Source organism: Gigantopelta aegis, chromosome 8 (assembly GCF_016097555.1).
Source record: "Gigantopelta aegis isolate Gae_Host chromosome 8, Gae_host_genome, whole genome shotgun sequence".
NCBI lineage: Eukaryota > Metazoa > Mollusca > Gastropoda > Neomphalida > Peltospiridae > Gigantopelta > Gigantopelta aegis.
This window is the reverse complement of record NC_054706.1, coordinates 33885589-33904579: the sequence shown is the minus strand read 5'-3', so window position 1 is coordinate 33904579 and position 18991 is coordinate 33885589. Positions and strand designations below refer to the sequence as shown.

The 18991-nt window shown below is 34.8% G+C and overlaps 1 protein-coding gene across 8 annotated transcripts in view; it reads left to right on the top strand.

Moving 5' to 3' along the window:
• The window catches only part of LOC121378276 (netrin receptor UNC5C-like), a 174616-nt gene that overhangs the window by 136092 nt on the left and 19533 nt on the right, over positions 1-18991 (top strand). For all 8 annotated transcript variants that reach the window (XM_041506369.1, XM_041506367.1, XM_041506366.1 and 5 more), the window contains 7 exons: positions 3772-3930; positions 5092-5142; positions 9190-9612; positions 14381-14482; positions 14811-14977; positions 17215-17451; positions 18340-18486. In XM_041506369.1, the coding sequence (XP_041362303.1) occupies positions 3772-3930; positions 5092-5142; positions 9190-9612; positions 14381-14482; positions 14811-14977; positions 17215-17451; positions 18340-18486 (1286 nt within the window). The remainder of the gene's footprint in view (positions 1-3771; positions 3931-5091; positions 5143-9189; positions 9613-14380; positions 14483-14810; positions 14978-17214; positions 17452-18339; positions 18487-18991) is intronic.

Below are 18991 nucleotides of genomic sequence, written 5' to 3'. Positions count from 1 at the left end.
TTCAATCAAGCGAGAGCGAAAAAATGTAGATTATGTCACATTTCCACCTTGTTGCCTTACACTAGAATTAGGCGCCATTATGCTATGACATAAATATTGAAAACAAAGAACAGATGTAAGATATAAGTCAGTCTCCGCGAGGGCTGCTTCGACAGTTGAACTGCATGAAAAGGCTGTTGGGTGCCTATCTGCAGGTAGATCAGGACTACAGAGGCAAGATAAAAACTACAACCGGTATCTCCGTGACCAGATAGACACGAAACTACCAGTCTATTTTCTTTCTCACTCGCTGCATCTGTTTCAGACACCGATTTATTGCTTGTTTCTTGCACGCCTAAATCTGATTAACATTGTTTTATGTTCTAGAAAAGCTTTTTTTGAAATTATTTTGTCTAAAAGACTTCCATCTTTAAAGATTTCAATTAGGTTACTTCATGTCTATGTCGGGGGAGAAATTCTTATGTCGGGGGTCCATATTGGAACTCTTAAATTAATTTTAAGTTAAGTTACAAAGGAATGTTTTGAGTTTCGGTTGGATTACGTTTCTTTGTATAATACATCTTTGAGGGTATGAGTGTTTGTTTGTTTTTATTTGTTTTGTTTTCAAGTCTATTTTAAACATTCTTTACCGTACCCTTGCATTGATTTTTCTTCACACAGAACTAAATTCAACATGAAGTTATGTCATCTGCTGAATATCTTTAGATGTATCATATATTATAATTTAAAAAAAACTATTACAGTCAAACCTCCCTGTTCTCTTTTGTACTGATAGTTAAAAGTGGACCGTAAAAAACATCCGGTTTTGAGAGAATTCCGATTTACAGATGGTCTGGTCTTTAGAGGTTTCACTATACATTAAACTTATTGTCATAGCCATTTCAAATATTAATATTTTTTTTATTTTTAATTAAAATCTGTAAACTGTAACACACTGTGTTTGTTTAAATTATGTTATGCACCACTTCACTAATGGTAGTGGTTTCTTTTTACTTTATGTATATTTAATTTTTGTTTTAACCTTTTGGATTATTATTTCATGATCATACATACCGTGTTTTCTGACTATTAATTCCATGCAGCAAAACTATAGTCATTCATTCAAACTTCATTAAATTTTAATAAACAAACTGGTGGTTTCCTTTTGTAATTTTAGTTCAGTTTTAAGCACTGACATTTTCTAAATATCAACTGATTGTGTGTTAGTATATTTGACCATTATGAAGAACATTCATGACATTGTTACCCTAGTAATTATCCTTTGAACTGGAATATTCTCTTTAATTATGAATATTTATATCTCCCTCGAGAGTTGTTCTAATCAAATACATATAAACACAAAAGGAGATTATTGTAAAAATGGTATTGGTTTCATGTTTTTTATCGATTCTGCATGCATCATTTTTTCGTTCAGTCATTGTTGCTAGGCATTACGGTGACAACATATAAATACCAATGAATACATAATTCCTAAAAGCATATTGTGATTTCAAAGACACACCATAACAATGTCTAGAGTTTAACTTTGTCATATTTATTTTCAAAATGATTGAATGTTTTATGACACCTCTGCATGAAAAAATACATTGACCGTTGGGTTCAGAAGACTGAAAATTCATTATAGTTGGTTAAAAAGCATTTAACTGCAATAACAATGGTAATATGTTGAAATACCAGTTCTCATTGCTCCCAAAGGTTAGGGGTTTTTCTGGGGTTTTTTTTTTTAAATGACACCATTAGAGCACATTGATTTATTAATCATTAGCTATTTGATGTCAAACATTTGGTAATTATAACAATAGTCTCAGAGAGGAAACCTGCTACATTTTTCCGTTAGTAGCAAGGGATCTTTGATATGCACCATTCCACAGACAGGATAGCACATACCATGGTGTTTGATATACCACTGGCTGAAACAAGAAATTGCCCAATGGGAACTCCATAAGTTGAGCATCATTTTGGTTTGGTTAGTCATTGGATGGATGTTCACCTGGGGCGGTTGACTACTGTATATATTATTACAGCAGCCTTCATGGTGTAGTGGTTAAACCATTGGTCTTGAGGCTGGTAGGTAAAGTGTTCGAATCCCAGTACTGGTTCCCACTCAGAATAGGCTTTAACAACTCAGTAGATATTGTAAGGCCACTATATAAACCTCTCTCAAACTAACCAATAACCCACTGTCCTGGACAGCCTAGATAGCTGATGAGTGTGCCCAGGACAGCATGCTTGAACCTTAATTGGATATAAGCACAGACATAAGTTAAAAGGACATACCCTAGTTTCAGCCCGTGAAAATGTACACTAAGTTTAGTTAATCTACAAACCTGTAACACATTTGGATAAAGTTATAATTGAGTGAAACATGAGTCTGACTTTGAAATGGTGAAATACCCTCTAGACTAAAACTCAATTCCATAACTGTTACTTCTCAGACACATGTGCGTTTTTAAAAATATGAGAAATGCCTTTTGACCAAAAACACTCCAAATGTGTGGAAACGGATAATCTAAACTATGCCTTAGTGTTTAAAAACTAGGGTATGTCCCATTAAAACAAAAAATGAATGAATGCTATACTGTGTACTGTATTGGCTATGAGAACTGTACACAGGGGTCCTTTTCTACTAGTTGGTAGGAGTTTCCCTTTTAGGTTACTGGCATATGGAGGTATCACCAGCTGCAATATGTTGCACATAGCTGCCATTGATGCAATAGCTGGCAGAAGCTAAAACTGCTTAGTATTTGCACAAACATTAAACTGATATAACATATGTAATGTATCGTACTCGTTTGTTACCTGATCAGATCTTCCGTCTATGCCACTTAATGCAAATGTCAAACACAGGTAAATACTGGTAAAAATCATACATGCCTCTTGCACAAGTCTGCATGAGTGTTAGAGGTAAACTTTTTATGTAGTGTAATATCCTAAAACCAAAAAGAAAGTAAGATTTGTAAAGAATTAACATTGACTTTCATCGAAACATTTTCATAAATTAAAGTTTGTTTTGTTTAACGACACCACTAGAGCACCTGATTAATTTGGATGTCAAACATTTGGTAATTCTGACTCAGTCATCAGAGGAAGCCCGCTACATTTTTCCTAATGCAGAAAGGATTTTTTATATGCACTTTCCCACAGACAGGAAAGCACATACCATAGCCTTTGTCCACTTGTGGTGCACTGGTTGGAATGAGAAAAGCCCAATAAGCTGAATGGATTGTCAACACAATAGGTATTTTTTTTTTTTTTACAATGATCTCATATTCAGTTAAGATTGAAGTACGCTATGTGGACATATTCCCACCCATTTGAGCTTTTTGTCACTAGAGGTGTGGTAGCCTTACACTTCCCCCAATGAACTATTAAAACCCACTGTGAATAGGAGCCAGTACCCAGATGTGAACCCAGTACCTACCAGCCTTAAGTCTGATGTCTAAACAGCTATACCACAGAGGCTGGTGTTGCTTCTTTTGAATACCTGACTGTATTGTACCAGTTATCGGAACCTGATACCCGAATCATACTCGCATCACAAGAAAAAGCACCAACTCTTACACCTACTGACCTATGATGTCGATAACAAACCTCAGAAACAGGAGGTAAATCCTTGACATTATAGTGAGTAAGCATGAAATCTTTACAACATGTGTGCTCCGTCACATGATATTTATGAAGTCTTGTTTTTTTAAATGATGCTTCAATTAAAAAAATTAATAGGCAATTTGCACTTTTTGATATAATTTATATATATATTTTTTTTTACAGCGAGTCGTGCTGACGATGAGGAGAAGAATATCAAGGTTTATATTGGGATCTGTGTGGGTGTCGCCGTGGTGATCATCGCCATAGTGGTAGCTGTAATCATCCTCCGACAGAAGAGAGTTCATCAGCAGAATGTATTCGGGGTTGATGGACAAGGACCTGGTAAGTTTTTTAATTGGTTTATTAGACACTTAATTAAAGAGTGTAATCTTGTCATCTTTCTAATCCATCACCCTGTGTTAATTATTACACACCCTAAAACACAAAATGGACCTTTCCAGTCAGAAACACAAAAATGGACCTTTCCAGTCAGAAACACAAAATGGTCCTTTTCAGTCAGAAACACAAAATGGCCTTTCCCGTCAGAAACACAAAATGGTCCTTTCCAATCGGGGGGAAAAAAATGGACCTTTCCAGTCAGAAACACAAAATGATTCTTTCCAGTCAGAAACACAAAATGGACCGTTCCAGTCAGCCATTCTTTAAAAGGCTCATAGAAATGTTATCTGAGGTGGGAGAGTGAGATATTTTAACTGGGATCATAAATTTTATTATATCCTCAAACAAAATTTTCTAGTATTTAGAGAACAAAATAGCAAATATTTTAGATTACAATATTTTGTATGTCTTAAGAATTATTTTTGTCTTGCCTTATACAAAGTAAAAAGGCGAGATATAGGTACTACTCTTCTGACAGTGACGGCATCAACTTTTAAAGTTTAACATTAAAGTTTTCACATTTAGTTCAGTTTTTCACAAACTGTAAGTCCTAGGTCAGTAAAACTTGGTTTATAGTTGCACCTATGGACGTTCATCACACTGAACCAGAAATGTTTATTGTAGGTGAAGTATTTAATTCTGCAGATTCTTGTTAAAATAAAAAGTTGGAATAAAGAAAAAAAAATTATGGTTTCTAGGTGGGTAGTCTTTGTTCCCTGTGGATCTGTTAAAATATATATTATTTGGTGAAGCTTGACTGATCTGAATATAATGTGCTCTTAGTCTATTAAAAGAAATACTTTAATAAGTGGTTGTTAAACTTTTTCAGAAATGCATCTTTACTTGAGATGATTGCTTAAACAGGTTTTGATTGTTTTAAAATAAAAGCTTGTAGTGTTACTTTTGCAGTGTCACTCTGGAAAAATAGGCTTGTTACTTTTCTTTTGATGGCAGGTTAGTATTTTTGTGATGGATGGGTGAAATGCAACACAGAAATACTTCAGTTTTGTGAAGCAGTGTGAAAACAGTTTGTGGAAAATTAACCAGTTGGAAGTTGCTCATTAGCACCTATGTTTATTTACCTAATCTCGTATTTATTTTCAGATGTGAATTCCCCACTGGCTGAAGATGAGAAAAAAATAAACAAGAATGGAGGTAATTTTCACCTTATTCCACTTTGTGTTTTTAAATATACAAACAAGAGGTTGGATAGTTTTGATTGTACATTTTACCTCAGTTAAAATCTCCAGCAACTTTTTATTGTTTATGTCTGTAATGTGGATCTTGAAATGGGGAGTTCCGTCATTTCCATGGGTATAGTGAACAAACAATAATTTAGTGTTGACTTCTTCATGTATGGTCATCTATGACCTGTCTCTGTATGTACACATGTATATGTCTCTGTGTATATATGTCTCTGTGTATATATATATATATATATATATATATATATATTAGGTTGCAGTTTCATAACGGAAGGTACATGCTTTAGATCTTAAAATAGATCAAATTTGCATGATTCTGAAATTTTAGGGGGTTCATTCAGATGCATTATTTTGTTTCAAGTGAAAGCTTAGGCATTTATTAAACAGTGGATTAAAGTTGGGCGGTGACGTCACTGACTCACTCAACTCGATGTGATCGAAAATATAGCTTCACGGAATGTTGACTCTGTAGATAAGCCGACCCCATCCTTTGGCTTAATAAAGTACATACCAAAAAGTCAGCTAATACACAGCGATATATGGTGTAAGACTTGCTCCTCCCTTGGTTCCAGCTTCACATCACTTACACCTTTTGAGTCTGTGCATGCAGTGTTGTGTCCCAGGGTTGGTCTGACCTGGCCTTTGTTGGAAAAGTCACTGTAACAGACACGTGTCTGTGTAATTCACTTTTCTCGATATGTCTTCTCTTTGTTGAGCACCCTTGTGACAAATCGTATTATTTGCTTTATCCCCCCTTGAGATGAAGGCTGGCTAACCACCCATGATGAACAACACAAAGACAATTTCTGTTGTTTAGATCATTTCCTCCCTTTTTTGTATATTAAATCCTAACCAGGCCAAACATGCAGGTCAGGGGTCGCCCCCGTTATTGCCCAGGAGACATCTGGGAAATGGGTAACAAATGCATAAAGTATACACTATATTTCTTTTAACGATGTCTCACTGTAAATGTCTTGCATTGCCAGCTGATTTAAAACACTGGGAATGGTTTCTGTAAACCTGGAATGGTTTCTGTGAAACCGTTATCGTCCTCAAACTGTAACTTTTCAATGGCTCTGTTTGGATCTGTTCTTTGCCTATAATGACTAAAACTTCCTAATCTGTTTGTCGCAAGCTGAGAAGGGACCTCACTGTAACATTAAAATAGAAAAAGAGAAAGAAAAAAAGAAAGATTCTGTTGGCTTGGGGCAGGGTAACAAACAATCTGGACTTAATGAGCATGTTTGTTTGTGTGTGCAAAAATTGATGATGTGGGGAGCGGAAGGTTATGATAAAAGTCTTTTGTTTACAAAGGGAACAATGACCAGGACATAACAAGACGGATTGATGGCTTGCTCTGTCCATTGATTGTCACCTAAATTGGCGGGGAATCTCCTCGACTGACATAAATTAATTGTTTTGTTTGTATAGAAAATGAACAGACAATTTATTACACAAAGGCAGTTTAAAGAAGAAAGATTAAAACAACCCAAAAATTCATTGATACACTGTAAATCTATTTATTTAAAAAAAATTAAATTAAACTTCTTCATTTTTAGATTTAATTTTATGATCACAATTTGGTGCTATTTAGTGTGAAGTGTGTACAGCAAACATTTTATTATTGTAATATGAAACAACCAATACCTCCATAATTAATAAACCATTATTTACTCTTTTGTTTTTGCCTGCTCATTAGCAAAACACACAGGAACGTTGATTGGGTTTTTATTTTTTTTTTTAGACAAAAATGGGTGTAAATAATAAAAAATAAAAAAATATTTATATAAATATTATTCACTAATAATAAACTTAGAAAATTAATTTTAAAAACATAGTTATAAACCTACATGTACATATTATATACATTTTCTTTATTAATGTCTGTGTAGCGACAATATTAGGGTCTCGTTAAACATTAAAATTAATTAAAATATCCTTTTTCTTATGATTAAGATTAAAAGTAGGGAAACCAATCAACCACTTTTTGTAATTTGGAATCTGTTTTACATAAAGTTTAATTTTCATTCTTCAATATTTATTATGTTTTGTTTTTTTTCTTTTGGTGTTGGATAATATATTATATATTTCTAATATTGGTAGTATTTGATTGTTAGTGATTTTAACATATCAACAAAAACATTGTTTCTGTTTTTTTAAATTAATTAAAATAATTTTTCTTATGATTAAGATTAAGAGTAGGGAAACCAATCAACCACTTTTTGAAATTTGAAATCTGTTTTACATAAAGTTTAATTTTCATTCTTCAATATTTATTATGATTTTGTTGCTTTTCTTTTGGTGTTAGATAACATATCATTTCTTTGTAGTATTTTCCGGTGATTTAATTTATCAACGAAAACATTTGTTCCTGTTCTTTGAAACATTACAAGAAAACATGTGAGCCTGCTATCGGTCTGTGAACAATGGCACACTCCTGAGATGGCTTCTGATCTCATTAAAAAGCCATTTTCGAGTAACACGACACTGCAGACTGAATGGGTCACTGAATGGTCTTGACACTTAGCATTGTCAACTCAAACCCCACATGGACACATTTGACAGAGCTTCCATCTCCTGGCCCCTCCCTTCTGACCCTGAGGGCTCCGTCCTGGGCTCTTAAGCATATACTGTGGGACAGAGGATCTATCACCGTCCTGTCACCGCTAATCTGGACCCAGAACATGTTGTTTATGACTCAGTATAAACCTTTAAAAGGATGACATTCTGAAATTAAGAGGTGCTGCCAAGACAATGGGAGGAAAACAGAAACTCATTAATATTAAATGCAAATCCTGCTCATTAATATCGGATGCATGTCTCGGGCTGATTAATAAACTCTGACACGTCAGCCTCCCATTTCGAGACAGTTTTATATTGGTTTTGGTCTTTTATTTTTGTTCCCCCATTTCCATGTCAAGCTTGACAGCTCTGGCAAAAACGTGTTAGATTATGTAAATTTAAACTTAAACTATGAGTTTTCTAAATGTAAATGGAGGAAAATGGTCTGTGATGAGGTTTCCTAGTCATCTTCTTTTTGGTCTTTTTCATCAATTTAAATTAAAAAAATTAAAAAAGAGCAAACCTCAGTAAACTGAAAACTAAGACACCATAATAATATTATTATATTGTATATATTTAATAATGTGTTATGTGCCTACTGTACATAATTCAACAATACAGATCTCCATCATCTATGACCCTTCAGTTCATTTGCATATACAGTGAAACTCCTCTAAACCGGACACCCTCAGGACCAAGTAAAATGTCTGGTTTTAAGAGGTATTCAGTTTAGAGAGGTTATCTTCTTTACAGATATTTAAAAGGGTGCCGCATTAAACATCTGATTTTGAGGGAATTCCGATTTACAGAGGGTCCGGTTTTGAGAGGTTTCACTGTAATAAATTCAATGTTACACATCTTTAAAGAGTCTGCAGCCATTGTTAAGGTGTTACTGACTAACAGAGACTTTTCAATGACTGTAATTACATAATTATATATCATACCCCAGACAAGTACCTCTGCCACTCTTTGTGTAAGAAGGTTATGCAGATGTGTGTTATTTAATACAGATTTAAATGACAAAACAGTTACCACAATTAAAAAATCATACAGCTCTGCACAAATCAGAGTCAAAGGAAGTTATGTATTATAGAAACCGTGCCCTATGTTGTATTCCTTTCTTTAATTTCAAACATGCTGTGTCTCTATCATGACACAAAACAAAGTCAAAAGGAGCAGAGCGGATAATTTTAACATGCTCATGTACCACTAAGGTTTCGAGCATGTCTATCCCGGGTCCTGTCTTTGGATAGCCAGGGGTATGACTCGGGACAGAATCAAAAGGGATTTGTTTATTACAGAAACAATGTGTTTTTTTTTTCTTTTTCTTTATTTTTAGACATGCTCTAGCATCACACAAAACAGAATCAAAAGGCATTTATTTATTACCGACACCATGTCTTTATTTTTCAAAGTTAATCTTTTCATATTCCAGACATGCTGTCCATCCAGCCCGACCTGACCCAGACGGTGGTGACAGTGCAGCACGTGAATCCCGGCGACTCTCCCAACAACAACCACATGAACGCCATGGAGAAAGCTCCGCCCATTTACAGTGTGCCCGATACGACGGGCTCGTCACAGAGACTTTCCGCCACGCTGGGCAAAAACAGCAAGACGTTACTGGTGGAGCCGACCATCAGCCAGAACGGCAGTGTTTCCATGGACAGTTCTGGGGGGCGGGACAGTGGCAAAAACATGCTGTCCGTCTCACCCAGGCCATCATCGCAGGGCGAAAACCTGCAGGACAGTCGACAGTCGATGATCTCCATGCAGCTGCCCAGCACGATAGACGCGGAGGCCGTTACCTGGAGTACATTCAGTAGCAGTGGTGGACGACTTCTCCTGCCAGAATCAGGTAAAACATGGTTTGACTTCTACCAGATGTGTGTGGAAAATGATGGAGCAACCGGCACATTTCAAGGTGGGACGCAGCCCAGTGGTAAAGCACTCACCTGATGTATTGTCAGTCTAAGATTGATCCCTGTCAGTGGGCCCATTGGGCTATTTCAAGTTCCAACCAGTGCTCCACAACTGGTGTAACATAAGCCATGGTATGTATTATCCTGTTTGTGGGATGCTGCATATAAAAGACCCCTTGCTGCTAATCAGAAAGAGTAGCTTTTTTTTTTTTTTTTTTTTTTTTACAATTATGTCCATAACCATATGTCTGACGCTATATAACCATAGTTATTAGTGCTTGCATGTAATATCTGTGTCTGTGACATTTGACATGTTTTGACACTGATTGAATTGGCCTCGGTGGTGTTGTGGTTAAGCCATCAGACATAAGGCTGGTAGGTATAGGGTTTGCAGCCTGGTACCAGCTCCCCCTCAAAGTGAGTTTTAACGACTCAGTGGGTAGGTGTAAGACCACTACACCCTCTTCTCTCTCACTAACCACTAACAACTAATACTGACCTCGGTGGTGTTGTGGTTAAGCCATCAGACATAAGGCTGGTAGGTATAGGGTTTGCAGCCTGGTACCAGCTCCCCCTCAGAGTGAGTTTTAACGACTCAGTGGGTAACTGTAAGACCACTACACCCTCTTCTCTTCCACCAACCACTAACAACTAACCCACTGTCCTGGACAGATGACCCAGATAGCTGAGATGTTTGCCCAGGACAGCATACTTGAACCTTAATTGGATATAAGCACGGAAATAAGTTGAAATGAAATGATTGACACGGGTTGAACACAGCCATACATTTTAAACAGTCTTCTTATCTATTTTACAAGTAGTTTACTTTTTATTCCATTTTTCTACTTATTCAGAAGTAAAAGTATAGCATTAAAATATATTCTACTTATTTCTTGCATGATAGTTCTGTACAGATGAATGGTATTTCCTGATTATCTTTTAAAATAACACTCCCAACTGAGCGACTGGATCTCTGGATCTTTGGCACTGTTCATCGAGCGATCTTTGTTCAAACACCAAGCCCTTTGATGGCTTGTAAAATTAGTCTGGCATGCAGGGAGGAAATACGTTATGTGCAAATCTGACATTTTGAAGAAAGTTGTACAAGACTTCAATTGAAGATGTCTCATCTCCAGAGCCTGGCAGTAAGTCCTACTAAAACCAGTCCACTTTGCCTGGCACCAGTCTAATTATGTAACGTCTGAAGAATCCAGAAAATGCAGAACTAAACAACAACAACATTAGGATTTAATGAAAACAATCATTTAATTTATTGTTGCCACTAGGTATGTCCTGAGATTAGGTTTAACTCCTCTTTTTTTTTTATAATCTTCTTTTTTAATCTTCTTGCATATGAATGGAATGAAAAGTGTTGAAGCATCAAAACAAAACAAAGGAAGAATTTTTTTTTAACTAAACTTCACAAAGGAGATTTCAGGTGGATTTTGAGGTTGATTGGTGTAATGTGTCATCAATACATAAAATTTGTGAAGCTTCTTATGGATTTTGTTTTTAAGCAACCGTTGTTATTAATATAATATGACAAATACTTTTTTAAGCTTTTTGGAAGTATTTACATGTCATACAAGTCAAATTCTCAGACACATTATTATTATGACAAGCCAAGAATAGAACAAAACTAATATTAAACACAGTATACGTAGATCTGTCTATTGGTACGTATAATTAATAACCCAAAAATAGTTGTCAGTGACTGAAAATAATCAAATCTAGATGATTATAACCAACTGACAAAATTTTTGAAATCAGAAATTTTCTTGAATCACAATAATTTGGTTTTACAGCTTATTAATTCATAATGTTTTTTGTACGGTAGGACACAAATATATACATGAAGTTAAGAAAAATATGATTAAGATTTTTAACTGAAAATCAGAATTTCAGTTAAGAAATTAAATTTTTGATCCCATGTGAATCTTGTTAAGATCTGAAACATGTAGATGTGCATCTAATTTTGTCTTTACACAAATTATAATATGTACTTTTAATGAATTCAGTTCAAAATGTGCCAGAAAATAATCACACCAAAGTTTACATTGATAAGTCATAACAATATGACATATTTAAAGAAAAACCCTAACTGTTGCTATCACAATGTAAACTAGCCCCATAAACATAATGAGCTGTCCAAGACAGAATACAAAGCTAACTGATGTGTGTTTCGAAATTGTATACTTGAACCTTAAGATATAAATACAACAATAGAAAAAATACAATTAGTTGATGAAGATAGCTGATTTTTTTTGTTTTACTTTTTCTTTTCTTTTCTTTTTTTTCTTCTTTTTAAAAAATAAAAAATATTAAAATAAACATGACAGTAGAGATGGCTTGCATAAAAAAGCAGGTGTGTGCTGACAGCAGTTATCAGTTGTTTAGAAAATGTTATCTCCGTGAACACCTCCTGGATGACACTGATGAAGTTGCCCCCCACTTGTGTCTGTCAAGGGGCACTGTTGGAGTATGGGACCGAGTCCACCAAATATTAAACCTATTAGTCATTCTGTCAGACAAATGACAGAAAATGAGTATCTAAAGATAAGTATTTAATAAGTTGTTTCATTATTCATGAAGTCCTGCAGGAAAACCTTGTTGATATAACATAATATCTGTGATGATAAATGCGTCTGATAAGTATAAATATATGGCATGATAAGTAATCATTTTTCATTTAAAAATATCTTCTGCTTTTTTTGTGAAGCTTTCATCATATTTTTTTTGGGGGGGGGGGGGGGGTGTGTGTGTGTGTGTGTGTGTTTATTATGAGGTTTTGGGCTTACCTGTACTTACAAAGCAGAACCTTTAAGGTGAAATTAAGATAAACTTATTATTGTTTTACATTTAACGATAATATAATGATTTTATGGTGTAAGTACATTATGATATTCCCATAAATGTGCATAATTTTATGTAGTAAATGTTTAATTTATATAGCCTAATTAAAAACATTCATAAAATATAATGAAAGTATTAAATTCTATTAGTGTTCTTTTTTTGTGCTTTGAAATTCCTCAAACAGATTGAAGCACCCAGCATGATGCTTTAACAAAAATTCTACATAAGCTTAAATTTTTCAAATATACCCAAAATTTATATTAATATTGTATAGTTGGCACTATTAAAATATTAAATTTTAAACATACTTTGTAATCTTTTTGATATAAATTAAAAATTATGAGTAAGATTAAGTACTGATGGCTTGGACAATTTATTCGCTCTTTGACATATGAACTGGAAAATCAGATTTAACTCTCATTCCAAAGGCCATTTCCCCCCCCCCCCCCCCCCCCCCCCCCCGAGTTCTCAGGAACAAAGGCAAATAAATAATTGGTCCCCATGGAAAAATGTGCAAGTCTTTAAAATGGTTCGAATTACTATTTTGTAAGATTTTGTCATTGGGAACAGATTTATAGAATGTTTTAGCAGGAAACAAACAGGAACTTGGCCATTCGGGGAAAACTTCTAAGAAATGGATGGTAGTGCAGTAAGGTCAAACATACCATTAGTCTTGTAAAAAAAATTCTCCTTGTAACTTTTTTGTTTTTGTTTTTGCTGGTATCTTTTTGGCAGGAATTTATGATTTTTGTCCAATTTTGCTTGCAGTTGTTATCAGTGTTTTTCCATTGTTTCCTGCATAATAATTATAGTTAATTGTAGTTAATTATCCAGTGGAGAATTGTCGTGTAACAGCCTATGTATGTCATATTTAATACTTAATTATTTCTAATTAATTAAACAATTTGCAGTGGTGTTGTTAAAAAAAAAAAATTCCTTTTTCCTTTTTCCTTTTTTTTTTTGCACCATATGTTAAAATATGCTTTAGTATTCCTTTTGATGTGAAACAGAAAAACATTCCTAAGTCACAATGATTTCATTATCTTGCAATACTTCTGACATTTTTCTGCGAACAAGCACAGCCATTTCCTGCATTAGGTAACACTTTAGATTTGTGAGCAATAATATATTTTATTTGTTCTTCATTTTTCTCGTATTATATCAAAGAGACTATAATGGATGTTTAAAATTTAATATTCTTGTTTTATTTTTAAAAGTGTAACCTTATTTAGTGGCTACATGTAAATATTATTTTTTCTCCTGTTTGATACTTGCCTTAAGAACTTTATTATTTTAATAAATATTGTAATCTGCACTCAGTGAGGACATATTTTAAGATGACACCAAATGATAGGAATGCCTCTTTTGAGAATAGCCAATTGTGCAGTAGGTGATCTGGGGGGGGGGGGGGGGGGATTTTTTTTACAAGACTAATGGTATGTTTGAAAACTGTCGATAATCTTTACAGGGAAATGTGATTATATTAACTGTTCTGTGTAAAAGGAGAGATCAGTCATCACATTTGGACCAACCCCCCCTCCCCCTTTCAGAAATCTTGCATCTGCGCCTGTTGTGACAAAACAACATTATGATTTCAACGATTGCTATGCAATCAGCTATTCTCTATTCTCGTACAAGGTACTGGTATAGTGTGGTATTGTCTTTAGTGGTAGAGCACTCACCAAAGAGTTTACCATTACTACTTCAATCAAGTATGGTACATGTATTGCAGTTTCGCTATTGATTAACCAGTGACAATGTTGTTACCAAACTCTCTACCAGTACACAATTAAAGGTTCATAATAAAAATAATGGTTTGTTAAAGAAATCTTTTTCTTGTTCTCCATCCAGGTGTTTGTATGACGATTCCAGAAGGCGCCATCAAGAAGGGTTGCGTAGAGGAGGTGTACATGGCGGTGTGCCGTGATGATAAAGACAGGCCCAGATTAAATGGTGAGAATTTAAAAACAGTTCTGACATTCAACTTGCTTACTTCCAGAAAGGTTGCATCTTGTTTGAGAAAATGTCAACATTTGTATTCTGTGAAAGTTAGTAGTTAACTCTGGCTATTTAATTAAAATGAATTTGTAAATATTCCATATTGTAATATTGTCACCAAAATGTGTTGCATCATAAGTTTTTTAAAGTGTGTCCAACACTTTTGTTTTCTGTGCAATAAATATGTGTTTTTTTATCAATCTGTCATCTATTTTGGGAAGAAAAAAAATCATCAAAATAACTTTTAATTTTTACTAAAGAAATAAAAATTGTTTTCTTGCAGACCGCCAGACAATACTGAGTCCAGTGTTGCTGATTGGGCCCCAGTCTGCGATGTTGAAGAAACCCATAATTCTTTCCTTCCAACACTGCGCTAGTATGAGGCAGGGGGGATGGATCCTCTCTGTGTACAGCAGCTACACCCCTGCCGATGAACCCCCTCAGTGGCAGGTACGTTCAGGGCAGATGCTACAGGGTTTATAGGGGTGGGTGGGTGGAGGGAAGCGACTTGATTATTTGGGTTGGGATAGTATGAGACAGGGAGAATGAATTTATCTGATTAAAGCAGTAGGTAGTTAAGTGGTAGTTCAAGGCAGGTGATAAATGTTGGGGGTGGGGTTTGGGGGGTGGGAGTGGGGAGGGGACTTGATTGGTTGGGTTGGATTAGGATAGTATTAGGCAAGGTGGATGAATTCTGTTAGTAGTTTGTACTAACACTACTATTAATGAAACTTCACATTGTTCAGGGATGTGAGTGTGTGTGTGTGTGTGTGTGTGTGTGTGTGTGTGTGTGTGTGTGTGTGTGTGTGTGTGTGTGTGTGTAAGTAGGAGGGGACAGTTGTCAAGTTTTTTAACTTCCTGAGCTGGATTGCAATTTTAGGCGCATATTAAAATGTAAGGGTGTAATAATGTCCAATTTTCGAATTATAAATATGTATGTTAAAAGTGAAGGCAATATTAAAAAAAAAAAAAAATGTACATGTATCCTGGTATATGACTGATAACTAGTTCTTAATAAAAATAAAACATTAAAACATCATTCAGTTATAAAGGGACACCACTGAAATTAAAAACCTATTTCATTTCAAATGAATTGATTTGATTATGTCCATACCAAACAGAAAATGCCCAATCATGTTTATTGCTAGCCAGATGTATAAACAATGAAACTGACATAAATTCTGTCATTTGCTCCAATCAGTGAAAGTAAATTTGTTTTGTTACTGATTGTTAATATGTACTGTGCAGAAGACCGTCTTTGATGTGATGTCACTCTGGGTTTGGCACACTTTCACCATAGTGTGCTTAATTTCTCCTCCCTAAGCATTTTAATTAAACCGGCTCTTTGATGTGAAATTGACAAATTGATGGCACGAATTTTCTGCTAAACTTTTCACGTGTTGCGGTGTTTTAACTGCCTGCAAAATCAGCAACCATTAGATGCGATTAAAATTTACATCTTCACACAAACGGATCCTCCGTTGCGCGGGGCCCCGACTTGTGAGGAAATTACCATGCGATACGTCTTGCGATATCTGTCATAATAAAAAATGTGGCCCGGCTTTTTCATTGGTGTGACTCAGTAGGTTTTACGACCCGGCACTATTTGACGAACAACTGATTGGAAAATTGTTTAATAAAGCCAGGTTTTGCTCGTATCACATGCCATATATTTCTGACATCGTTGTGATTGTGTGGCAATGTAATTAACCACTTTTATTGACTATGACTCAAAAGTGTGAAATTTATGGCAGTAAGCCAAGATATTGGGAAACCGATGAAGCATGAAAGGATCTGCTGCTGGGTTTTTGTGTTTTTGCTACAAACATGGGATGTTCAGTTTATTTTTTAGAGATCTGGGGGATTTATTTTACATTTTTTGTGTGTAAACCTACCCTTTGAAAAATGTAGTAATAAGTGCTCTTTTATTAAAAGGGATGGTTATGAATAATTCATTAAAAAGAGAAATATGCTGCCAGTTTAACCATATTGATAAATAATTATTGTTAATTTTTTTAAGAGTCTCTGGTTAAACACACATGTTCAGTTTTTTACTTTAAACAGCAGAAACATTCTTCATTTAAAATACATCAGTATGTGTTTATGGATCAGTTGATGTTACTGTTAATTTGTCACACAATATTTCACTTAAACTGTTCTCTTTGTGTTTTGGTTATTATTATTATTATGCGAACTGCCAAACAGTTGTTATAAACCATTACATTATAAAATTACAACATGCAAACAGTTCTAGACAGATTTTAGAACCCAGTACCTAGAATAGAAAAAATACTATCTCAATAAAAACTGAGTTTATTTAACATACATTCGTAATATCGATGTAGTGCAGAACTGTTGTACAAGTGTGTTAGTATTAGATAAAAAAAAATATAATTCACATAAACCCAACAATCAGTTACCTAGGTAAAAATCACACAAACTAACAAATTATATAATTTCAAATGTAAAATACTTATACAGTTAAATCCCGTTGGCTCGAACTCCATCGGTGCTTAAGAAAGTGTTCAACCCATCGGGTAGTTTGACCTATCCATTGTGTATGTGTAACTTGGGACTACATTTTTGGTTCGAGTGTTACAGTGTATTCGACCCTTCCAAGTTCAACCCAATGAGATTCTACTGTATATATATCTATATATATATATATATGTTTCTTTTCTCTCCAGAAATTGGTGACACTAGGCCATGAAACGATCAACACACCTCTGTACATGCAGTTAGATGCTGATCACTGTCATCTCGTTACCGACCAACTCCAGCGCTATGCTTTGATTGGTGAATCGGTCGGAGGCGGGCGGGCAGTCAAGATTCTGCGTCTGGCAGCGTTCGCCCCGGCAATCACACCTTCCATGGATTACAGTATTAGAGTTTATGTCGTCGAAGACACAGCCGATGCTTTAGAGGTAAAGAGGAAAAAACTAAACGAAAGAAAGAAATAAAGGGGGAAGGGGGAGAGGAAAAACTTAGTTTTAGGACTATTTGATCATCTTTTAAAATTAGAAAATTTATTTCATTGCATTGTAATTTTTAAAAACAAATTTGTAGTATGTATTATTTCTGTGCATCTCTCATTATTTTTATCAACACATCATATTACTGGCCTACATGCAATATAGTCAATATTGTCATGTGTAAAGTCGACACCGGTTTTCTATGGAACAGAACAATAGTTTTTAAAGTAGGTGCATCCTCAAAGATGTCATAAGAAGATTTCAGGAGTGTAGCCAAATTTATGAAGCCTGTTTTTCTTAAACGCAGGTGTTTAAGCATTGTAAATGTATGTAGTTACACACGTGTAAATCTAAAATAGGCTTTGTAAATTTGGCTCTGTAAGTGTAAGTCTGCAACTAGCAGTTATACCAGACATAAATTACACATGTTTGGCATCTATTTCACACTGAAAATTACATCATTGTGGAAGATGGAGCATTTTAATGACAAAAGGAAATGAAATATGTGTACTTAAAACTATATTTGTTGTACTATGATAGTAATAAGAATTGTATTTTAGTCGTAAATTTACGTTACATGCAAAACTAGGCTTACAATATTTTGTGAAATTGGGCCCAGAGGCATAACTGGGAAGAGGTTACTGGAGCAGAGACTTGCCCATTTGGGAGAGGGGGTGTAGAGGGGAGTGTAGCAAAAATCATTTAGGAACTACTGGAATAGAGTATCTGGGCAACATGCATAAAAAAATCTTTTCAACAATTACATTATAAACAACAGTTAACCAATTAAAATGTTTAATTAAAATAGAGTGGTTTAAGATGTTGCTGTTTTAATCACAGGGTGTGATACAGATGGAACGCAGGTTAGGAGGAAGATTGCTTGACAAACCAAAACAGATTCCATTCCAAGATGGCGGTAACAACCTGTGCCTAACAATCGAGGAGTTGTCCCCTGGCTGGAGGAGTAAGCTCGCAGCAAATTACCAGGTCAGTTTTGATTGAATAATATATCATGGTAAAAAAACAAAAAGCAAAGTATATAATGTATTTAAAGGGACATTCCCGAGTTTGCTGCAATTTTTAAGATGTTATCAATTAACAGAGACATTTTAACGATTGTAATTACATATCAAATATATTTTTCAGCATAAAATGTTAGTGGCTGTATATTAAACTTGTGTCTAATCATTCTAATATTTGTACTACATTAAATTTCATTTTATTTCCAATTTTTTTTTTTTTTTCGTATGTACGAAATTATTTGAAAACAAAATCCAGTTTGGGCTTATTACAAATATTAAGTTGACCAGAAACACATTGAATATACAGACACTGATATTCTAAACTAGAAAACATATTTAATATGTAAGTTTAATCGTAGAAATATGTTATTAGTCAGGAACATCTTACAATGCAGCAAACTCGGGAATATCCCTTTAATAGTTGTATGCTGAATAATGATTAGATATGACTTACAGACTAATTATTGGGC